Consider the following 21,524-nt stretch of genomic DNA (forward strand, 5'->3'; position numbering starts at 1 on the left):
TGCTACCCAGTAGGCCACGATGCAAGCAAAGAATGAGTTGCATTGTTAGAGTTTGAGGACATTTTAGTACCAAGTTGCACTGTGAATCAGGGGAGAGATGCTCCAGGACGTATCTGTGGATGGCTCAACACTGTTCTCATAAAACTGTGAATGTCTCGGTGCTTGGAGACCAGCTTTGGAAAAGAAACAGCAGAAAAGGAGTCGTGAAGAGCTCAGGAGTGTCAGCACCGTTGTATTAGGTTGTATGTCACTATAGTGAGGACAACAATATCAACACTAAGGCCCATATTTACACTTCTTTAGCGCCGCACTTGCGTCATTTTTTGACGCAAAATCGGCGCAAACTTACAAAATACAATTGGGGCATATTTATACTCCGTTTGCGCCGAATTAGCGTCGTTTTTTTCGACGCAAATTCGGCGCAAAACTAACGCCATATTTATACTTTGGCGTTAGACGCATCTAGCGCCAAAGTATGAGGAAAGAGCGTCATTTTTTTGCGTGAACGCCTTCCTTGCGTTAATGAGATGCAAGGTAGGCGTTCCCGTCCAAAAAAATGACTGCAACACAAATGCGTCGTATTTATACTCCCGGGCAAAAATCACACCCGGGAGTAGGCGGGGCAAAAAACCCCGCATTTGCGCCTCTTTTTAACGCCTGGGTCAGGGCAGGCGTTAAGGGACCTGTGGGCTCAAAATGAGCCCACAGCTGCCCTCCCATGCCCCCAGGGACCCCCCCTGCCACCCTTGCCCACCCCAGGAGGACACCCAAGGATGGAGGGACCCATCCCAGGGACATTCAGGTAAGTTCAGGTAAGTATAAATTTTTATTTTTTTAATATTTTTTTTTGGCATAGGGGGGCCTGATTTGTGCCCCCCTACATGCCTCAATGCCCAATGACCATGCCCAGGGGACATAAGTCCCCTGGGCATGGCCATTGGGCAAGGGGGCATGACTCCTGTCTTTACTAAGACAGGAGTCATGTAAATGGCATCTGGGCGTCGTTAAAAATGGCGCAAATCGGGTGGAGGCGATTTTTTAGCGTCAACCTGACTTGCACCATTTTTAAGACGCCCTAACGCCATTTTCCCCAACGCCGGCGCTGCCTGGTGTACGTGGTTTTTTTCCACGCACACCAGGCAGCGCCGGTCTGCTAGCGCCGGCTAACGCCATTCAATAAATACGGCGCCCGCATGGCGCTTCAGAATGGCGTTAGCCGGCGCTAAACTTTTTGACGCTAAACTGCGTTAGCGCAGTTTAGCGTCAAAAAGTATAAATACGGGCCAATTATATTTTGTAAGTTTGCGCCGCTTTTACGTCAAAAAATGACGCAAATGCGGCGCTAAAAAAGTATAAACATGGGCCTAAAAATTTCCCATCCACTGCATTGTCAAGCTAAGCACATACGGGTAAGTATACATTTATTATTCCTAATCCAACTTCTACCTACCTGCCCATATAGTGGTAGTCAATATAGAGAGTGCAATATTTTTGTCATGCTGTATCTTGCATGTGAGACTGATACATCACGAACAACTTGTGTGGGGATAAAATGGAGGTAGAGTAGCTCATCCAGCCCTGCCTTCCCATTTGCATTCTGCTTTTAGGGGCATAGCTGTCTGTAGTGCAGCAGGTGCAGTGGCACCACAGCCAATTTCACCTCAATCACAGCTGCTTTTTTCACTAACTAAATCAGGGTATGGGCTATTCTAAATGCTTGGCCTCGTTGCAAAACTGTATCTTTTATTTATAATAAGTATTAAATATGGTTAGAAAAAATACAAAAAAATCTCAGCAAGGCAGGGGAGCCTGTGTGCTACAGAAGGAAGACCATGACTGAGACCACTAGGAGATGTTCTCAGACTTTATCTATGCATAGGCTATGCATGATATGCATGAGTATCATGTAATAGATTGCACATTCATTGTAGTTTAATTTGATGTAATGTTCTAAGGAGCAGAATGCAAAGAAAGATTAGGGACTTCAGTGCAGGAACACCCCTGTGCTATGTTGACTGATTGTGTTAACAGCAGGAAGTGGCATGAGGGTTTCTGAGTATGGGGTATGAGACCTGGAGGAGGAGGGGTAAATTGAGAGAATATATCAAAATAATCATTTTGCAAATACCAGACCAAAGGACAGCTCTTTGTAGACGGGCAGGCATAATGAAGATGTACACTTAAAAAATCTATCAATTGCATTACATAACCCGCCATTTGTCCCCACTGTCAACTAGAGCTCTCTTGTTTGATAGGTCCATGCATGAACACCCCCATTCAGTCCAGATTTCTGCTTTAAATGTTGGGACTTGTGCTGTTAAGCCCTGTACAATTTCAGCACTACATGTCCCAGAAAGCCAAACAAAAAAACATGAACTGGATGAACTTCTCACGCATGTACCTACGAAACTCGAGTCTGTGCACTAAACAGTCTCTATCCTCGGTCCTTTAGCTCTGCCTCTTTCTCAGGTTGGTAGGTAACAAATGACTAGGGGCTAGATGTAGCAAAGGTTTTTACCCATTCTGTGTCTATGGGAAAAAGTGTTCATACATATGGCCCTAGGTGAGCCTTTTCTTCGGTGTGATCAGCACTCCTAATGTCATGGAGGACGGTTCCTAGGCATGGAGTAGTGCATGAATCGAGGGTACAGTCAGGTAGACGGCATCTACCCACTATTTTCATTGGGTTGATGCTGCCTACCCTGTCAATAAACTTGTCCCCAGACACTGGGAGACTTTCAGCAGCGTTTGCACGTTGCCTGCTTTAGTTCCAAGCGATAAAGTGCAAGCGGCAAGGGGCTTATCAGATTCCAGCTGGGCCCAAAACAAAGGCCGGAGTTAAAGATCCATCAGGCCTCCTTTTGTTGGAGTATCCAGTGCATAATCAACTAAAAGCCTGGTTTGGAGCTATCAGGAGCTTCACAACTAATTGTAATGATGGGGAAACAAAGGCACACAGCTCATCTCTTCACAGGTGGTTAAGAAAGGCATGTTTTTGACTTTTTGACTTTTTGACTTTTTGACTTTGTTCGTTCTCTGTCTATAAAAGATTTGCATGCACTAAGAATATCAGATTTTTTGGTCTGGACCAGAATTTACACATATAACAACTTAAATATCACTATTTTGTTTATTGCTTTTATAACATTACAGTGCTACTCATCTCAATGCAGGGTGTCAGAGCTCTTTACATCACCTGTACATATTATACATTGGCAACAAACCATATGAATGTCAATCAATGTACAGGGTGTGTTACATAGGATGGTGAGGGTCACGAGGTGTAGGAGTCACGTGTCCTTCATAGCTCACTGTGCAATATTCAGATTACAATTTATGAACTGTAAGTAACAAACGGATCTGCAGTAACCCACTTATCTATTTACACAGGTAAACAAATCTGTTATCTGCATGTTTCATAATGTACTTTGCAGGAGACATAATAACCCTTTATGCTACATTTATTAAAAACTGGGACTAGATAAAACAAAGATCTATCCAGCAAGTACGATAACCTCCACAGTTATCTTAACATTATTATTATTCTCTGAGATTTAGTTGGCACACAACGATCTCTGCAGCAGGTACCTTAACCCAATAAGCTACTTTAAAATGCAGACTTTGCAACCAATTAAGCAGAAAAGATTCACTGCCTCATTTTTCCTTGTAGACAATGTCTTTTTGGCAGAATTTCAAAAAACAAATGTAATAGTTGAGGCCCACAATTTGCGTCAGGGCTGCGCCACATTTTTGACACAACCCCCCACACAAAATCTCATTTGTTAAATATTGTATTGTGCACAAATGTACTTATGATAGTGTGCTAAACTTCTGTGTGTGATCTTACGATCCGATGTCACTTCCTGTGAGGTCATGGGTTGTGATGTCACCCCCTGTGATTCCATATGTGAAGTCATGCGCTATGATGTCACATGCTATGATGTCACTTGCATACTGCCTAACTTGGTTAGTCTCCTCACCTCTATTTTTAGGCCTTGTGCCCTGACTTGGAGACAGCGGTCACACAGAAGCTATGAGATACGCCACAACAGAACATGTGGAGAGGAGATTTTCCCTTTTGGGCACTGACAGACTGATTACAAGATGCAGGCTGAAACTTTGTTGAACACGATAAACCACGAACAGCCACCAGAGGGGACTTCAGTCCTGCAATAGCCTCAACAAAGAAAGCAAAAATAACTTAAACACAATGCCAGGGGTGGCTCCTCCGCAATGGCGAATGAGAGTCGCCCCACTGGCTAAGAGCCACCAGCTGAAAATTAGAACAATATTTTATTTTTGTTTTATTTTTGAGCTGCAGGCTGAGCCAGCATGTGACAGGGAGAGGCAGGCTGGGCCATGGGAGGGGGTTGAGGAGTGGAGTGCACTTAAGTGTGCATGTCAGTTTGGCCAGCCGTCTTAGGCCGGCCAAACTGGCATGCACACTTTGGTTTCTACAACTGTGTTGTCCAGCTGGGTTAGAGATACTGCACACACTCCAATGCACTGTCTGAGTGGCAGACCTAGCTGTTCAGACCTGTACTGGCACTGCCCTCATGCTAGGAATAGCATGAGAGCAGCACCAAGATTGCCTGGGGAGGCTGTGCTGGTGTCCCAGGGACTGCTGGGACACCATCAGGGGATAAGTTGAGCAAGGTGGGCGGCGGTGGCATCACAGGCACATTTACATTTTTCTTTTTTATTATTTCCCCCATTCCCCCTCCCCCTTGTGATGGCTTCCGCTGCCCAATGCTTTGTCCCAAACTTCTGCATTTTCACATTAGCGCATTGGGTTTAGTGCATGTGGGCTAGACACAGCCTATGAAATACTTGCATGTTAGTGATATGAATCCATGTTTTTCTAAGTTAGCTTTTCAGTATTCTGACAATGGTACTCATTATTCAATTACCTTGAGGTAGGTTTGTTTGGGGTAGGTACTATGCTTATGCCAGGCTAGAATTATTGTTATTTTCAGACCAAAGCATGCACTGTATAAAATGCAAAAGTACTGAATGTTGCAAGTGGATTTAATGGGCACAGTCTAGACTTCTATCAAAATTCCGAGTTGTGTGATAATTATTGCAGCCCAGCCGTTTTCCCCTGAGTGATGTCGGCAGGTGAAACCTGCAGAAATTTATTAGGGGAATAAGGTCTGGAAAAATTAAACATGTGGAATTCAGTGCATTTAATACTGACTTTATATGTTATGACAAGGGGCGGTTCCTCCGTTAGGGTGGAGGAGAATCGACCCCTGCCAGCAACAGCAGCTGCAAAATCTTTACATAAACTGTGTTTATTGTCGTTTTCTTGTAAGGGGGCCGGGCATTGGGGGTGACGAGCACTGAGGGGAGTGCTCAGAGCAATCCTCTCAGTGCGCATGTATGTTTGACCGGCGTCTCTAGCGAACAAACAAACATGCGCAGTAGGCTCCCTGTCTGGCTGGGAGCACCCTGGCTGGGCACTACCAGCCAACCCTAACGCTGCTTTGAGCAGCGTCAGGATTGGCTGCAGGGCTGACTGGGAGCTTGCAGCCTGGAGCGACGAGGGAAAGAGGAGCAGCGCAGCTGCAATGGAAGAGGTAAGTATTTCTGTATTTATTTTATTAAATGTCTCCCACCCGCATGCCGCACCTGCCCCACCCCTTCAGAGTGCAGCGAGCCGCAGCTGGTTATGACGTATTTCCAAATGAAAATCTTGGAATAGAAGCTATTTATCACACCCAGTAAATACCTCATACCGGGGTAATGGTTCTTAACGGGAGCATTAAATACCTCAATTTATTTAAGCTTTTTCAAAACCAGTGTCTTAGAAGGATAAAACTCTAAAACTCTTATTGGCTGCTACAGCTAGTGAGACCAAAGCCACAGCTACCTAGCCCACAGGTCCCTTAACGCCTGCCCTGACCCAGGCGTTAAAAAACGGTGCCCATCAGGCTGTGCGCCGTTTTTAAGGCCCACCCCCTCCTGTGTGTCAAAATGACGCCAGAGTATAAATAAGGCGCACAGGCCTTAAAGTCATTTTTTGGAAGGGAACGCCTACCTTGCATATCATTAATGCAAGGCAGGTTCCCCCTTCCAAAAAATGACGCACATGGTGGGATTTTGACGTCCGCGGGGTTGGGCGTCAAAGTATAAATATGGGGCAGGGTTTTCGCCGAATGTGCGTAAATAATTTTGATGCACATTCGGTGCAAGCAGAGTATAAATATGCCCCTATAAGTCCAAAGTAACAAAGTGCACTTGGTTACAAAAGTCAGGACTATCAGGAGGTGTCACACAACAGATTTGACACCTTGGCATCTAACTGAAAGACAGGACAAGAGCTCATCACCAAAAGCTTGAGGAAGGAGGTTTCCATTGATGCCATGTGATACGTTTTAGGAACCAAACCATTACAGAAGGCTGACCAGGAGCATGTAGATATGAACACCATTTGCACACCTGGATTGAGAACCTTATAGGTGCAAGACATTCGAGGCCATGAAGCGGTTTGTTACAATCACAAGTGCAAGCTAATTTGGAGATTGTGCTGATAACCATGTTTGAGGTCATAAATGAATTTTATTTCTTTTCAGGAATGAGATTAATTTAGGTTTCATGGAATATTCTCTGTTTGGCCTAACTCAAGCTCAGTAAGAAATAGAACATTTTCTGCCAAAGTGTGAATACGTAACTCAATGAACTACGTATCCAGTTCCATCTCTAATAGCTGTGTAATTAAATATATCATAAATCTGGATTGGTTTTTGGATCATACTTGGAAGTCCTGAAGGGCTAAGCAGCAGACTCCGGTCATGTAGCAGGTCGTGGATGATAACTGTTAAACAGCAAAATGCAGCAGAAAATGATGAGGAGACAAAGTCAATATTTTTGTGTAAAAATTCAAGCAAGCCCAAGGGGAAGTTAATGGGAGAGGAGTTTGTAGAATAGCAATTTGAGTTTCAGAACAAAACCACCTACTCATTTGTCAGGGCATTCTTTAGCAGGGAAGGATTCCTGGTGAACTGATTCTCCTTCCCTTCACTTTTCATACTCTTACCCTTATTTCGGGGCTTTCTTTTGTGATATCTAACTCAATTTTCTGAGTTTTCAGAAAACTATAATGGAGGTTGCAGAAATTTATTTTTTTCAGACATAGGACTTTATTTAATATTTGGATGAAGCGGTACTCTATTAAAACTGTGGCAGATGTCCTGTCTGCTAAACTTGTGGTTGCCTTGAGATATTTAGAGTCAGGGGAAGTATTGTGTTTCTGATTGCACAGCCCACACAGGCTCCACAAGCAGAATCCCAAAGGCCTTTCAGTCACTGGGCTTCGGTAAAGTATCTCAGACCCTCTGCCCAATTTAGGGCAGACGTCCCAATGCACTATTTTCTTGGTCACGATAGCAAGGAAAAACCTTGTGGTCTAATACGGGAAATTCACAAATCGTCTCTTAGTGGTTGAGATTTATTTAAGCATTCCATCCATCACTTTTTTGAATCTTCAGGGATGTCAGGGACTTCTCTTCTTTGTTTTTTTCAATAACAAATTAACACTTTGGTAGTTTTGTTTTTGAAAAAACAAAAAAATTGGACCCAGCTCAGTAGAATACTAGTCTCGAGCAAGTCTGTGGGAGGAGGAGGCTCCGCTGAAAGCACATTCATTTTTCTTTGCTACCATGGCGGACTGACAAACCAGCCACTGTACTCTAAATGACGTCCAAGGTTTTCTATTGTTCTTGATCTGTATCAGGACCTTCAAATAAATTATTCAAAACTAAAATGGCCCTTCAAATATTAACATTGGGAAAAGTGACAAACCAGTTAGGAAACTGCCCATTTTGCTTTAGGTCTCTCTATGTTCCTATCAGGAATGGGGTTTGTAAATGAACATTGCTTCTCTGATAGTCATCTCCATGTATTTGTTCAAAAGTTGCAATACATCGTAGGAGACATTTATCTCTCTTTGTGGGATTTAGATTTCAGTGGACGGGATATCTGACACCGTTATGACAGAGTAACCTATCCGCCAATATCTAAATAAGGTCCTAAGTAAATTTTTGCATCCAAGCCACCAAGGCAGGTGATAGAAGCCCTGTCTCTTTTGCAGCCAAGGTGCATATGGTGGCCTTGAAAGGGTGACTGCTAATTGTGGGAAATGCTGTTGCCTTCCTTGGGTTTAGTGGATAACCTGTTATTTCACAGGGAAGATCGGCTGACTCTAAAGAGCTGGTTGTGTCTGTGCCTTTGATGGCCGTATCACCAAGACTGTAAATCTCAAGGTTGCTCTTTTTTGTAGAATGTGACACCATACTACTTCCTTCTGTGGTCCACCGCTCACTTCTTAATCAGCAGAAGATTAGATGTAATTGAAGGGTACGGACTATAGTGGCAGTCCTGAGGTGGGGTGGTTTATGTATCATGGAAACCGCAGAACATCTATGCAAAGTTCAGCCAGTTGAGACAGACAGTACTCCTCTGCAAACCTGTAAAAAAAACATCAGGTGCAGGCACTACCATTTGGCAAAGGCCTGCTAGTGCTTCTAGCCCTCCACCACAAGGGTAGCACTGTGAAGAAGTGCTTTTGTTCCTCCTATTTCGTAAAGAAAAAAATGACTTTATGGGGGAGTAGCAAATCAACATCCGGGATGCAGATTAGGGGCACTGACGGCCATCAAAGACATTTCCTAAATAAGCTTGTACTGTTTTCGAAAAAGGAAATGCCCAAATCAAAAACTGGTATGTGGCCCACAACAGTCTCAAACAGTGACAGTTACACTTGATTGACCGCTTGAAATGCTTCCTCTGAAATATGCCAGTCTGATTCCTCAGTAAAGAAGTAGAAATCACACAACAAATATGAGAAGGGCATAGAAATGTCAATTTATTATCTTAGTCTCAATAGGCCAAAACGAATTTCACGATAAAAATCGCTTCACCAGGGCCTAATTTTCAAATACGCAAGCTTTTCTTCAAACCACATACGTAAACATTTCCCCAAATATTAGCGATGAACTGTAATTTCAAATAGAAAAAACCTGTTCAAATAAAACATTGTAGTCCCTTTTCAAGGTAAAGACGAGTAATCGGCTTAGTGTCACACCATTAATAGTAGATGAGCAACCTACTATTGAGGCTAAGGTAATACATTGAAAATCGACATATCTTTGCCTCTCATATCTTTTTATGCGATCTCTAATGTGTTCAACAGGATATACCATGTATCAGGACACAAGGAGTGGAAAAGATTCTTGAGCTCCAAGATGGCACAGTAGTCTAATAATTCATGACTATGCGGTGTACTGTGATTAGGCTTGAAATGCATGTTTTTTTCCTAGCATGATGTTTGATAGGAAGAATTGGGAGTCATATTCATTCGTTGTCCTTGTTTTGTTTACAATTGATTAGGTTAAGGATGGGCACAGGACTAACAACCTTGTCCCATAAAAAGCATCTGTTGTGGAACAGCAGCAGCTGGGGCACTGGACAGAAACTTGCCTTCACAAACAAAAGTGGAGATCCTTTGTTGCTACCTTACATGCCAGACAGCGTAATGGGCAGTAAGTTAGTTGTTAAATATTAGTATATTACTTTTCTAAATGTTGACATGCTTTTTCTGTCTGTCAGTTACAAACGACATCTTGGTACAATAGCCCAACCACCCTCTATATGTATGTTCATAAGCTGTTCTCAAGTATTTAAGTTTATATAAGATCCTGGATCAGTATAGTTAGATCCACCATAAAAGGCAACATGGAGTTTTTAATCAATATATCAAGTGTTCCTTACCTGAATTGGGGCTTGCAGTTACAGCTCCTCCCTTCTGGGCCTCCTGCGACGTCAGTGCATCGCTGTGCCACTGCGCTATCCAGCTCTCAGCCTGCTGCTCTTCACTTGGTGAGCAGTGCAGTCTGGGATTCTGCACCAGCTGTGACTGCTCTTCTCGCTGCAACTGCTCCAAGCACTCGGCCAGCTTCACATGGCCCCGAGAGCGAGCGATGGCGAGCGGGAGCCTCCCCAGGGAGTCTGGTATGGATATGGCCCGTCGGTCCCACTTGTACAGCACCACCGCAGCTTCTGTATGGCCTAGAGCACATGCCCACATCTAGAAAAAAAGGTGCAGTGTCAGGGACACATAGGTGATATTGGCAAAGGTCACAGGTGCCCTGTTTATTACAATGCAGGACTAACACCATCTTCTATTGCGTCTTTACTGGAAATAACTCAAGTTCTCAAGGAACTATGCTGTGCTTACCTACTGGTGGGCACCAACACTAACATTTGGGGACAAGGATGTATGTTTCACCCACAGACTTTGAATCAGAGCAAGACAGAGAGAGAAAGGCACAAAAGAATAAAGAGAAAAAGAGAAATCGGGACACCATTGACAAAGGAGGAAGCATCGATAAAAAAGAATGTTGAAGACTGGGATAACATGTAAGGAAGCGTATGTTGGTGGAAGAAAGAGGGATGTGGTACATTCAAGACCAGGCAGCCATAATATTTGTCAACTCCGGCATTCAGCAGTACCAGCATCGAGTTCCTCAGAAAGACCCTGGGAACCTGCACTTATTTATTGATTTTTGCAATTTTCACAAGAGGCTTATGTAGAGTGTACAAAACGGTGTTGGTCCAGCAGATATGGGCTCGCAGCGGCAACATGAGATGTGGGCAATCACACCGTTGGTTAAATATGTGGTACATGGAATTAACAAGGAAGTAGGTCGTTTGGGTGAAGCACCTCTTAGGAAGGACTGTTGAAGAGTCTAAAGCAACTCGTCTATTTAGAAAGCACAAGCACTATACTCTACTATTCCAACCACACAGACACACCAGAACTGACCCATGACAGTTTTTTTGAAATACCATTGTCTTGCAAATTGGTTTCTTCTAGACTCTCTGTATGTAAACTTATTTTATGTGAGTACGTGATAATATGGGGACTACCTCAGTGGGAAAAAAACAAGAGCTCTGGAGTTTAAAAAAAAATAGTCGGAGCATATATTTTGGTCACAGTCAGTTTTGCTTTGCCTCAGAGGATTTTTTAAGGATCTTCTATGCAACAGTATCAATGAAAGCTAAGAAATTAGCCGGATGTAGACAATACAATTAGATTGCTTTTCTTGCCTAAACAAGAAATTACTTTAACCCGGAGCCAGTAAATAGCTTGTTTGTATTAACCTGCAAGCAAAGATACTGACGGCAAGTAAGAAAACATCACAGCATATAGGTTACCTGCGTATAGGCCAATTCAGTTTTAACAGAGTCTATTCAGCCCCATCTGTGTATTTACTCTCAGGCTGCTATTCAGTCCTTCTGTATGCCCATTGGTTTTTACTAAGCTTGACGTGTAATGGCACGTCTGTCATTCATGGACAACACATTGTATTTTATACATAGTTTAAATGAGTTTGGCACATCTTCTATCTATGTACGTCATAGAAGGGCCGAACTAAATTACAAGCTCAATGTACAAAGAAAGGCTTGTTTTCACACTTTTGGAAAGATACCTCATTTCGACTGCTTGCGGCTGGCCTCATTGGCACTTGGTGGATGCCACTCTTACTATTAAATGCCATTATCTGATTTTCCAGAGTAGACAAGTCCTGACTCCATTGAATCAGCAAGATACGACCTTACTATATAAAAAACTAGAAACTTAAGAAACTTGTACCCCCTACCTCGACCATTCTGGGAGAGATCCGACCTTTGAAAAGGCAGTGCTACAGGACATTGACAATCTCTGCATGAAAGATAGAAAAACCTTCCAGAACAGATAAAGCCAGGAGTTAAAAAGCAAGTGAGTGTTTTCCAGAATACCACAGATTACAGAGAAGAATGCTTACGACTGTTGGGGGACACACAGAACGATCAAGTAGTCCATTCTGACCCTACTGCGAACTTGATCAGCGAGATAAAAGTGATGGTAGAAAACGCGAGTAGGAACCCTTGGGTGTTCAAGGGGGAGGGGAGTTTTTGGTTAACATCAGTCCAGCAATACCATACTTCTATACCCTACCGAATGTGCATAAGAATGTTACACTCCCCTCGAGATGATCCATTATGTCGGCAGTGTCTTTGCATTAGTGCCATTATCAAAGTTTTGTGACGCTTTTCTGCGTCCACTCATTTAGAAAACCCTTACCTACCAGAAGGATTAAAAAGATGTCCTCGTACTGTTGAGAGACCTTACTTTCAATCCAGAGAAAGACCTACTTATCAGCCTGGACATTGAAAGCCTCCATACTACTCTGCCCCATGACGAGACACTGGAGATAGTAGGGGAAATCTTGTTTCAAAGCAATTTGGATTACATTACCCCACAACATTTTGCCCTGTCTTGCGCAAAGTTAGTCTTGACAAAAAAACAACTTTAAATTCGAGGACACCCTATATTTCCTGACACACGGGACCAGTATGGTTGTACCTGTGCACCGAGTATGGCTGGCCTTTATGTCCACAATTTGGAAACCAGCAGAATCCTGACATCTGATATCCCCTTTGTCATCCATAAAGCTTGGAAGAGTTATATAGGTGACATCTTAATCATCTGGGAAGTTACACACAAAACAGCGGATAATGTTCATATTTGGTTGAACCACCAAAACCAGTATCTAAAATTCACCCATTCCATTTTGCCTGAAAGCATGTTTTTCCTAGACCTCAATATCATTGCAGAGCAGGTAAGGTTGCAGATCACCACATAATTCAAGCTTACGTTAAAAAAACACCTACTGTGTTTTGAAAGTTTCTACCTTGAACTCTACAGGAGATTCTCAAGTAGGCCCAGTTCCTCAGATTGTGATGGAACCTAAGTAACATCACTGATTATAAATTACAGGCAGAGACTCTCTCTCTGAAACTGAGAAAGACACCACCCACAGCACACCATTGGTAAAGCTAAGAAAAGAGCCTGCAACAACCACAAGGATGTCCTCGTAGAACCACCTGTCAGAAACTAGGAAGACCAACGCCTGATCTGTGCAACCACTTCCAATATAGCTATTAGAAAAAATGTCAACAAGCACTGGGGTGTACTAAGTGCACATGCATTGAAGTTTCAAAAAAGACTTAAAACAAAAAAAAGGCACTTAGCCTCGGAGACGGTCTGGTTCACACATGCCCTAAGAGACAAATACAAGTCTGTCAGGGTACCTTATGGGGTCTACCCACGCCCACTGGACAGTATCCCTGTGGGTCATGCAGTGTCTGTAACTTGACAAAACTAACAAAAGACCTAGACCTGTGCCTGAATTCCACATGGAAAGTGCGTAGCCTTCCAAATTGCACTTCAGAGAGAGTAGTTTACATGGTTACCTGCCCATATGGACTCCGTTACATTGGTATGACCTGTAGGAAGGTGAAAACTAGAATCGGAGAACTTCGCAGTAACATAAGATGTAGAAGAGAAACCCCAAAACTGGCTACACATTTCACTAGACACTCTCACACAAATGATGATTTGAACTGGGTTATTTTTGGAACAAATAGAAAGCAGTAGTAACTCAGAGAGGACCTCTTTGAAAGAGAACAATGCTGGGTTTATAAACTACAGCCACATGAGAAGGGTCGCAGTGATGAGATCCCATGGAGTTCCTTTAGCTACCACGAACAATGTTTTTTTTTCTCCACGTCAGATACTCGCCATTGCCTTCCAAGTCAAAAAACATTCTGCTCATCAAAGTTTCTTAATTATAAAATGTTTCTATTTATATTTATCCATTATTTTACTCACTCATTTTAAACCAGTCTCATCTGCTTTTATTTGCCAAATATGTGCCAAAAGTCCAAATCTGCCTCAAGGTGTCATCTCCTCTGCCAGAAATTCCTTGTAGTGTGGGTCTCTTTGGTGTATTTTGATGTTTTTGTGCACTTCTAACATTAAATAATGTTGTTACATTTTAGGTGTTTTACATGTTTAGGGCATTTTATGTTCCTTTCAGACTCTTTGATAACCGCATATTTTTAGTTTTTAACAAATGCCCTAGTACCATTTAACATAATGGCAGGCCTGCCTGGGAACCAGGAAGTGATTCCATCCTGGGTAGCCACCTTGTAAGGTGCATGGTCTAGTATTTCAACCAGCTTGCTCCAGGAAAGTTGTTTGGACAGTCGCAGAACGTGAGGGTGTAATTGATCCATGCTCAGTCCTACAATCAGTAACATTCTGGCTCTGGAGGATGTGAAGAGGTCCTGGGCCGAGTGCGGCTCCATGATCGCATGAGTACCTGGCCATTTACCTGAGGTAGCGGCGGTGTAGAACCAGCAATACCAACTCTTGCAAACTATTTACAAAACCAATTCTCCCTGCAGTGTGTGTGACTACTGGACACACTACCATCCCGAGATGCCTATGGGGTACCAGGATTCCACTAAATAAGTAGGCCTTTAAGTTAGGTATCCATAAGAGTGTATGTCTGTACTACCGATTGAACCTCTCACATATTGCTTGGGTTTACAGTGTGCTTATGTATCGGCATAGAAGACACTGACACACACTCCAGTTTCTGATTAAAAGTTATGACCTCACGGTACACACAGTACATACTGTTTTTTTCTGCTTACACAGGTTGTACCAGAACCATGTTTTGGACCATACTTATGGTCCCCTGTTGTGGCTAAAAGTGTTTCCTATCCTTAGATGGACTCTCTTGTAAGAAAGGTTTTTATGGTAGTGTACAGTGTATGTATGTGGGTAGCATGGTATGAATGATAAAGTTAATGAACAGCCACCCGTTTCTAAGAGGGTTTTAATAAGGACCAGGTGATTTTGACGAAAGACACTGGATTGGGGTATATGGCAGAAAGTAGTTGATCATAATTAAGGGCCAAGGGGTGATAGTAACTCCAACTTGCCCATCTTCCCCAGTAGATGGATCTGTGAATAAATATAGATTTGAGCACCACCTAGGCAATTTTAAAGATTATCTCATATAGATCCAACACCCTTTGTCCTTAATAAGTGCTTCCTGTAAGAAAAGAGGTCAAAGCATGCCCCAGCCCTAGTAGGGTCGATAAGAACTTGGTGATGAAGCATGTCACTAGATAACATTTAGTGAGTGAGGGTTCCTTCAAGAAAAAAGGTATTTCCCCTATATCCAGTGAGCCTACCCTAGATGAATCGAGGTTGACTCTCTATTGATTGTGATACTGTATATGAGGAGGGTGAGTCACGACCTCTGTTTCCCACTTCTCTCTCTCTTGATTTTTGCAAAACATTTGTATTCAATCCTCTTTTAAATGTTCAACAGTTGGAGGCTGTGCTCTAACAGCACTGAGTCAAAATTCTTGATCTCACTTTTATCATCTGTTAAACATCACCCAAACAAGTATGTTGCTTACTTTTTTTTATATACTAAGAGCTTCATTACAAATTGCTTGTACTTTTGGGTGGTAATACCACACCCAGAAAAAATGGTGTTTGTGTCATGTAATGGGCTCAGTGCTCTCTCCCAATTCAAAGACCCACATGTTGCAATGAGAGATAACAGAATAATTTTGCCTTTTCCCCCCCATTTCGAAGGTGAAAAACTCAGAATGTGTTGTATTTTGCAAGAACAGGTTGTGCTTTTATCTTGCAAAGTTTGTGCAGGGAACACATGTGGTATTGCAGCAGTAGTCATAATTTAAATTTGGGCCAAACCTCTTGCCTGGGTCCAAATTGGGATTACAATAGGTCTCAGAATGAGGCCTTTAGATGCTCTGAAGCTCAGGATTGCTGGGAGAACTTTCTCTGACCCTGAAACCATTGCTTATAGAGAGAGTTCACTAACTGCATCCTTGACTATATTGATCAATGTCTTACCAGTGGCGTGCATGAGAAGTGATCCACATTCAAAGGGTCCACCTCCAGTTCCAAATCGATACTGTCTGCATGCTTGGTGCTGCAAGATAAAATATAATTTAAAGACAACCTATATAGATTGACCTAGCTTCCAAAACATTGATAAACACAGATAATTTAATATTGAAATAAAACATTAGGAGAAGGATTGTCTGAAGGTTGCAAAACTGATTTTTGTCAATATGTTTTTAAAATTGTGAAACCCATGATATTGGAGATGTTAAAGAAAGATAGCCAGTGAAAGGTCCTGAAATAGCAAATTTTGAAGGAAAACAGTCCAACAGAATGTACTTTACCTCAAGAATAATCTTGATGGAAAAATCTCCTTCTCAAAAGTGTTTGGATTAAATTTTACACACAGATGATGTTTTGTGAAGGTGACAAAATTTGCTTTTGCATAAGGATCCACAGTTTAGCACCTTTGCAACCCTTTATTGGCTAAACTATAAATGGGTGCACCTCTATAAAGGATTGAAAATGAAACCATACTGAGGCAGCTCCATTTTATCAAGAGCCAATAAATCTGACCTTCACATCAAATATGCTGCACACAGCAGGTGTAAACTTAAAGATCTTGGAAGATGTCTAATACTTGCTAAATCCTGAACACATCGACCATCCTTCTGCGTGACCTCTTAGTTCTGGCAGGACCAACAACGGGAGTTATTTTAGACTCCACCTTAGAAGCAGGTGGAGTCCATAAGTGAAATGCCAGGAGGAAATCATGACTAACTAGGTGGACCAGGAATGCAATTACAAATTCTCCTGGTAATTCCCCATATCTAAGGGGACCTTCATAGTCCCACTTGTAATTGGCTTTTAATTTCCCCACGAGTTACTGGCAACCCAAAATCAATAACTCCTGGGGATTACAAGCCACATTACCTGTGCACTCTTTGGAAGGCCCATCATGAAGTATTTGACCAAAGGACGATTTACACACTGTATTGCAGAACTCATTCCTCTGCAAAACTCAGTGTCTTGCTCGGACAGCAGTTGGATGGTCAAGGCTAACATACAGTGGTAGGTGCCATGTCACAGATCTCAGGAATAATATTGATGGAGAATTGGATCGTCCAGGCTAACCTACTGTGGCAGATGCAAAGTCATGGATCTCAGGCATAATATTTATGGAGATTAGCCTAGATTGTAGCTTTTTGACCAATATTGAGATGTGGTCATGCTTCTCATTGCTCTGTCACTGCCTCACTCTAAGGAACAAGCTGCCACATATAGACAGGAGCAAACACTACACTAGTTTATTCAGTCAGATTCTGCATGGTTCAGTCATTAATATGAACAGATTTCTGAAGCTGTCCTCATAAATGTTCTACCCACAATTCTTTAAAAAGTCTGATATTTAGTACTGTAGTTTTACACCTATATCTCAAGTAGCACGTTTACCTTTCTGGAATTTGCAGAGATTTCCATAAAATCTGTTGGGAGTTTATGACAGCCATGGTTTAGCATGAGTTTTGAATATATTATAATCGTCTGAATTCAAGTTAATCACATGAAGGGATATTTTGCATGTGTAAAGTTAAAAAGTGTAGCTGTATGGATTTGTCATATACTTTTCCTTTTGTCAGCGAGAGCATGTCTTCCCTTTGGAGAATCTTCTTCTTCCGCTCTGCCCCAACTGATTTTTGGAGGTGAAGCCCTTATACACCACCCCACTTGCCTGGTGAGGGAGGAGGGGCAAAGAGCCTTGTGAACATTTGTGAACATTCAACGTCCTGCATGTGTTTGGATGTTCAGTTTTCCTTGGAGACCCAAACCTGGAGCATATACTCCCCCAAATGTGAAAACATTTGAATAACAATAACATGACACTACTGATATATTATTACTTGTGAGTAAATAACACTGTGAAAAGAAGTTCATGTCTTGTTAATACAAAATAAATATTTACACGTCAGAATCCTGCCATTTGCGCACCTAAGTAGAATCTAAGTGCACAAATAGCTTTGTTAATCGGAACCTTTAACTTCTGTCCACTTTATCACAGTCACAATCTATGAATCAGAAGTGCAAATCCAAAACACCATAAAATGCATATAAAATGCCCAATAGATGCTGTCCACAATGATCGAAAAATCATCACACGTGACTTGTTAACCCCATCCTCCACTACACCTTCCATGGCTCTTAAGTGTTGCAACTACTTCTACCTTTCTGTAGGTAACACCCTTCACCCCACCTTATAGGACTAAAAAAGTCAAATCAAAGTATCAATGAACTTCTCATTAAAAACCAACAACAAATCATCATAAAATATAAATTGACACTTTAAGCGTTAGTTAGAATGTAGCCGATATGGGATAACTCCCATAAAATGTGTCCAATTTATTAAGAGAGTACAGTTAGGATCCACTTTAAATAGGGTGGGTGGGTCATCCACCTACTTTAGCAGATGTACTGCCTCCGCCACACTGTAAATAACCCCTCGGTCTTTTATTGCGTGCACCAACGAAAAACAAACCATTTAGCGTCCAATCACAAGTCAAAAGGCGTTCTTCCTGGTACTCATCTGCAGCAGGCAAGGTGTCTGCTGAAGTACTCCTGAATCGCAAAGTTACAGCAGAGCACGCAAGCTTGGTTTAGCTGATAACTCGCGTTATAAGCGACCTGGAAATACCAAGGGACTCATAATGCAGCTCTCAGGAAGGGGTGTGATCTAAGACCAGTAACTCAGAAATGTGCAGGTTCCGCGAGTGGGGAGAGGAGGCTGTGGTGCAAAGCCTGTGTATGTTCAAAATGAAAAGCAATCCAGGCTTGTTTCTTACCGCCACTTGATGAGAGTTTGTATCAGTGTAGCATAGCCCTGAGCTGCAGCAAGGTGCAAGAGAGTCATTCCTCGGAAGGTCTTGGAATGGATAAGGTGCTTTGACTTCGCCCAACAGGCCCGGCTCATCATCTTCTCACACACTACCACGACTCGGCTCTCAAAGCAACTCCCCATGGATCCGGGCCCCGCAGCACACTGTGGAGAACACACAAACACACTCAGAAGAAAGCATCCTATTATTGACAGAGACATAGATCTAATGCAATCAGTTTAGGGTCAAGCATAACCATGAGTTGCAAAAAGAACCAATGTAGACCACAGCATCATTTCAAAGCAGAGGGCCTGATTTAGATATTGGCAGATGGGTTACTCCATCACAAGGGGATGGATATCCAGTCTGCCGAAATCTAAATCCTATTGGATAATTCAGATTTAAGCAGATGGGATATACATGTCCCAGCTATTATGTCCAATAGGTATTAGATTTCAGAGGACGGGATATCTGTTACTGTTGTGACGGAGGAACCCGTCCAAAAATATCTAAATCAGATTGGGTTACTCCGTCACAGCGGTGACAGCTATTCCATCCATCAAAATCTAAATCCCATTGGATATAATGGGGTTTAGATTTCGGAGGACGGGATATCCGTCACTGTTCTGATGGAACAACCTGTCCGCCAATATGTGTTCCAGAGTATTCCAAAATATGGATGTTTCTGACTGAAGGCCTCCATACCTGGAAGAGAAAATACTACAGCTGGAGGTGCCCAGGGAGACACTGGAGAAACTTAATTTAGAATACTTGGGTACCCAAATCTGGATAGCTTAACTGGACTGGATTTCCCATTTTGAGTGGTGTTCTACTTTTGATCATTCTGAACTCCTGTCACCTGTGGGCACTCTTCAGATGGAACTATTGGCAATGTGACTTGAAAAGCAAAGGGCCCAAGAAGAAACACAGGTTATAGTAACAAGTAATTACTACATTGCACCACTGCCCAAAATCCTTTCTACTCCTCCCTTCACTCCGTCTCATTCTTCTTTTTCCTGAAGTCAGGAGTGGTAGCCTTGACTGGGGCACACGAAGGAAGGTTCAAGACCAAATTGCTTGTGACACAAGATCAAAGGAGGAGGGGGTTAGATACTGACACTTAGGGGGTCATTCCGACTCCCGCCGTCAGAATGCCCATGGAAGCACCGCCAGCCTGATAGCGGTGCTTCCGCGGTCCCCAGCCCTGGCGGTCATCGACCGCCAGGGTCGGAATGACCCCCTTAATCTTTTTTTTAGAATTTGATGAGGCTACTAGGAAGGCATTTCTGTTGCAGCTAAGGGTCTTGGAAGAGGAAAATGGCCCATGTAGTCAGGCCCTTCCTTTACTCCTAGTGTTGAAGGGTTCTCTGGTTTGTGCAGCATTTCTAGCTTCCAAATCTACACTCATCAGCACCGTAGTGTTTGGCTAATAAAATACCAGTTAAACCTGGTAGTAACAGATTGCAATAGCCATAGTAAGAAGTAGTCAAAGAATTAGGGGGTCCATAAATTGAGAAATAAAGAATCCAAGGAATGAAGGCATGTATGGAAGTAAGAGTCTCAAAGTACAAAGAACTTATTGAATAATGGATTTCACACACACAAAGGGCAAATAGTAAAAAAATAGAAATAAAGGGCCCACATAAATAGGAAATAAGGGGCTAAAAAGTATGTGTGGAAAAAAGAGAACCCCTTGAAATGGAGGAATCTACAGTAAGGGACTCTTAGTACAACCGCCCCAGAACTAATGCCCAATTGAAAAAGGGGGTCTAGGATCATTTATCCCAGTCCCTCTCATGATGCAAGATATTTTAGAGAGCTCAGTCACAGCAACCTCAGCATAAAATTTTAATTTTAATAATAATTCAGGAGTCCATCATCAGAGTCAGTTAAACAGATTTAGGGGGTCATTCCGACCCTGGCGGTAAAAACTGCCAGTGCCGCGAACGACGGAAAGCACCGCCAACAGGCTGGCGGTGCTTCCTGGGCCATTCTGACCACGTCGGTAAAGCCGCGGTCAGAAAACCGGGTCCGGCGGTTTCCCACCGGATTCTGACCCCCTTCCCGCCAGCCTGTTTCTGGCAGTTTTTACCGCCAGGAACAGGATGGCGGGAACGGGTGTCCTGGGGCCTCTGGGGGCCCCTAACAGGGCCCCATGAAGCTTTTCACTGTCTGCTTAGCAGACAGTGAAAAGCGCGACGGGTGCAACTGCACCCGTCGCACACCTGCAACACCGCCGGCTCCATTCGGAGCCGGCTTCTGTGTTGCAGGCAGCTTTCCCGCTGGGCCGGCGGGCGCTAACAATGTTAGCGCCCGCCGGCCCAGCGGGAAGGTCGGAATGGCCCCAGCGGTCTTCCGACTGCAGAGCGGCCATTTGGCGGTTCCCGCCAGGCGGGCGGCGACCACCGCCCGCCGCGGTTAGAATGAGGACCTTAGTTGTCTGTCGCATGCCCCTTGCTTGGCAATGCGTACAAATATTTTAATAGGGTGTGCATGGGTGTTGTGTTAAGGAAAAAGACATTAACCAAGTTGCACCAGACATACTAATTCCTTCACTACAGCTGTACAACCGAGAACAGGCATTTCCCACCTTTGTTGGCACATTTAACTCTCAGTGGAACAACTTCATGTTGAGCCTGTAGCAGGGAAGTGTAGGCATACTGTGCAGAGAAACTCACTGTTTGTAACTATTTCAGTTGATGTATGCTCTTTTTCACTCACTAAAATAATTGTAATTATCATTATTCAATGGATCTTCCCCACAACTTTAACTTTCTCCCTATGCCCCCTTTCCTCCCCTGCAATAGAATATCCCCACTGATCCACTGCATACTTGCAAACATTTCTGAACTAGGAAGTGGGAGATGTTGAAAAAATAT

The 21,524-nt window shown here is 43.0% G+C and overlaps 1 protein-coding gene across 9 annotated transcripts in view; it reads right to left on the reverse strand.

Annotated features, from left to right (window-relative positions):
* Nucleotides 1-21,524, reverse strand: part of CAMTA1 (calmodulin binding transcription activator 1) — a 2,488,613-nt gene that overhangs the window by 128,284 nt on the left and 2,338,805 nt on the right. For all 9 annotated transcript variants that reach the window (XM_069240215.1, XM_069240212.1, XM_069240214.1 and 6 more), the window contains 3 exons: nt 18,613-18,809; nt 15,788-15,866; nt 9,772-10,087 (listed from right to left, as the gene is read on the reverse strand). In XM_069240215.1, coding sequence (XP_069096316.1) covers nt 9,772-10,087; nt 15,788-15,866; nt 18,613-18,809 — 592 coding nt within the window. The remainder of the gene's footprint in view (nt 1-9,771; nt 10,088-15,787; nt 15,867-18,612; nt 18,810-21,524) is intronic.

This window comes from Pleurodeles waltl, chromosome 6 (genome assembly GCF_031143425.1).
Source record: "Pleurodeles waltl isolate 20211129_DDA chromosome 6, aPleWal1.hap1.20221129, whole genome shotgun sequence".
In the NCBI taxonomy this organism is placed as follows: Eukaryota; Metazoa; Chordata; class Amphibia; order Caudata; family Salamandridae; genus Pleurodeles; species Pleurodeles waltl.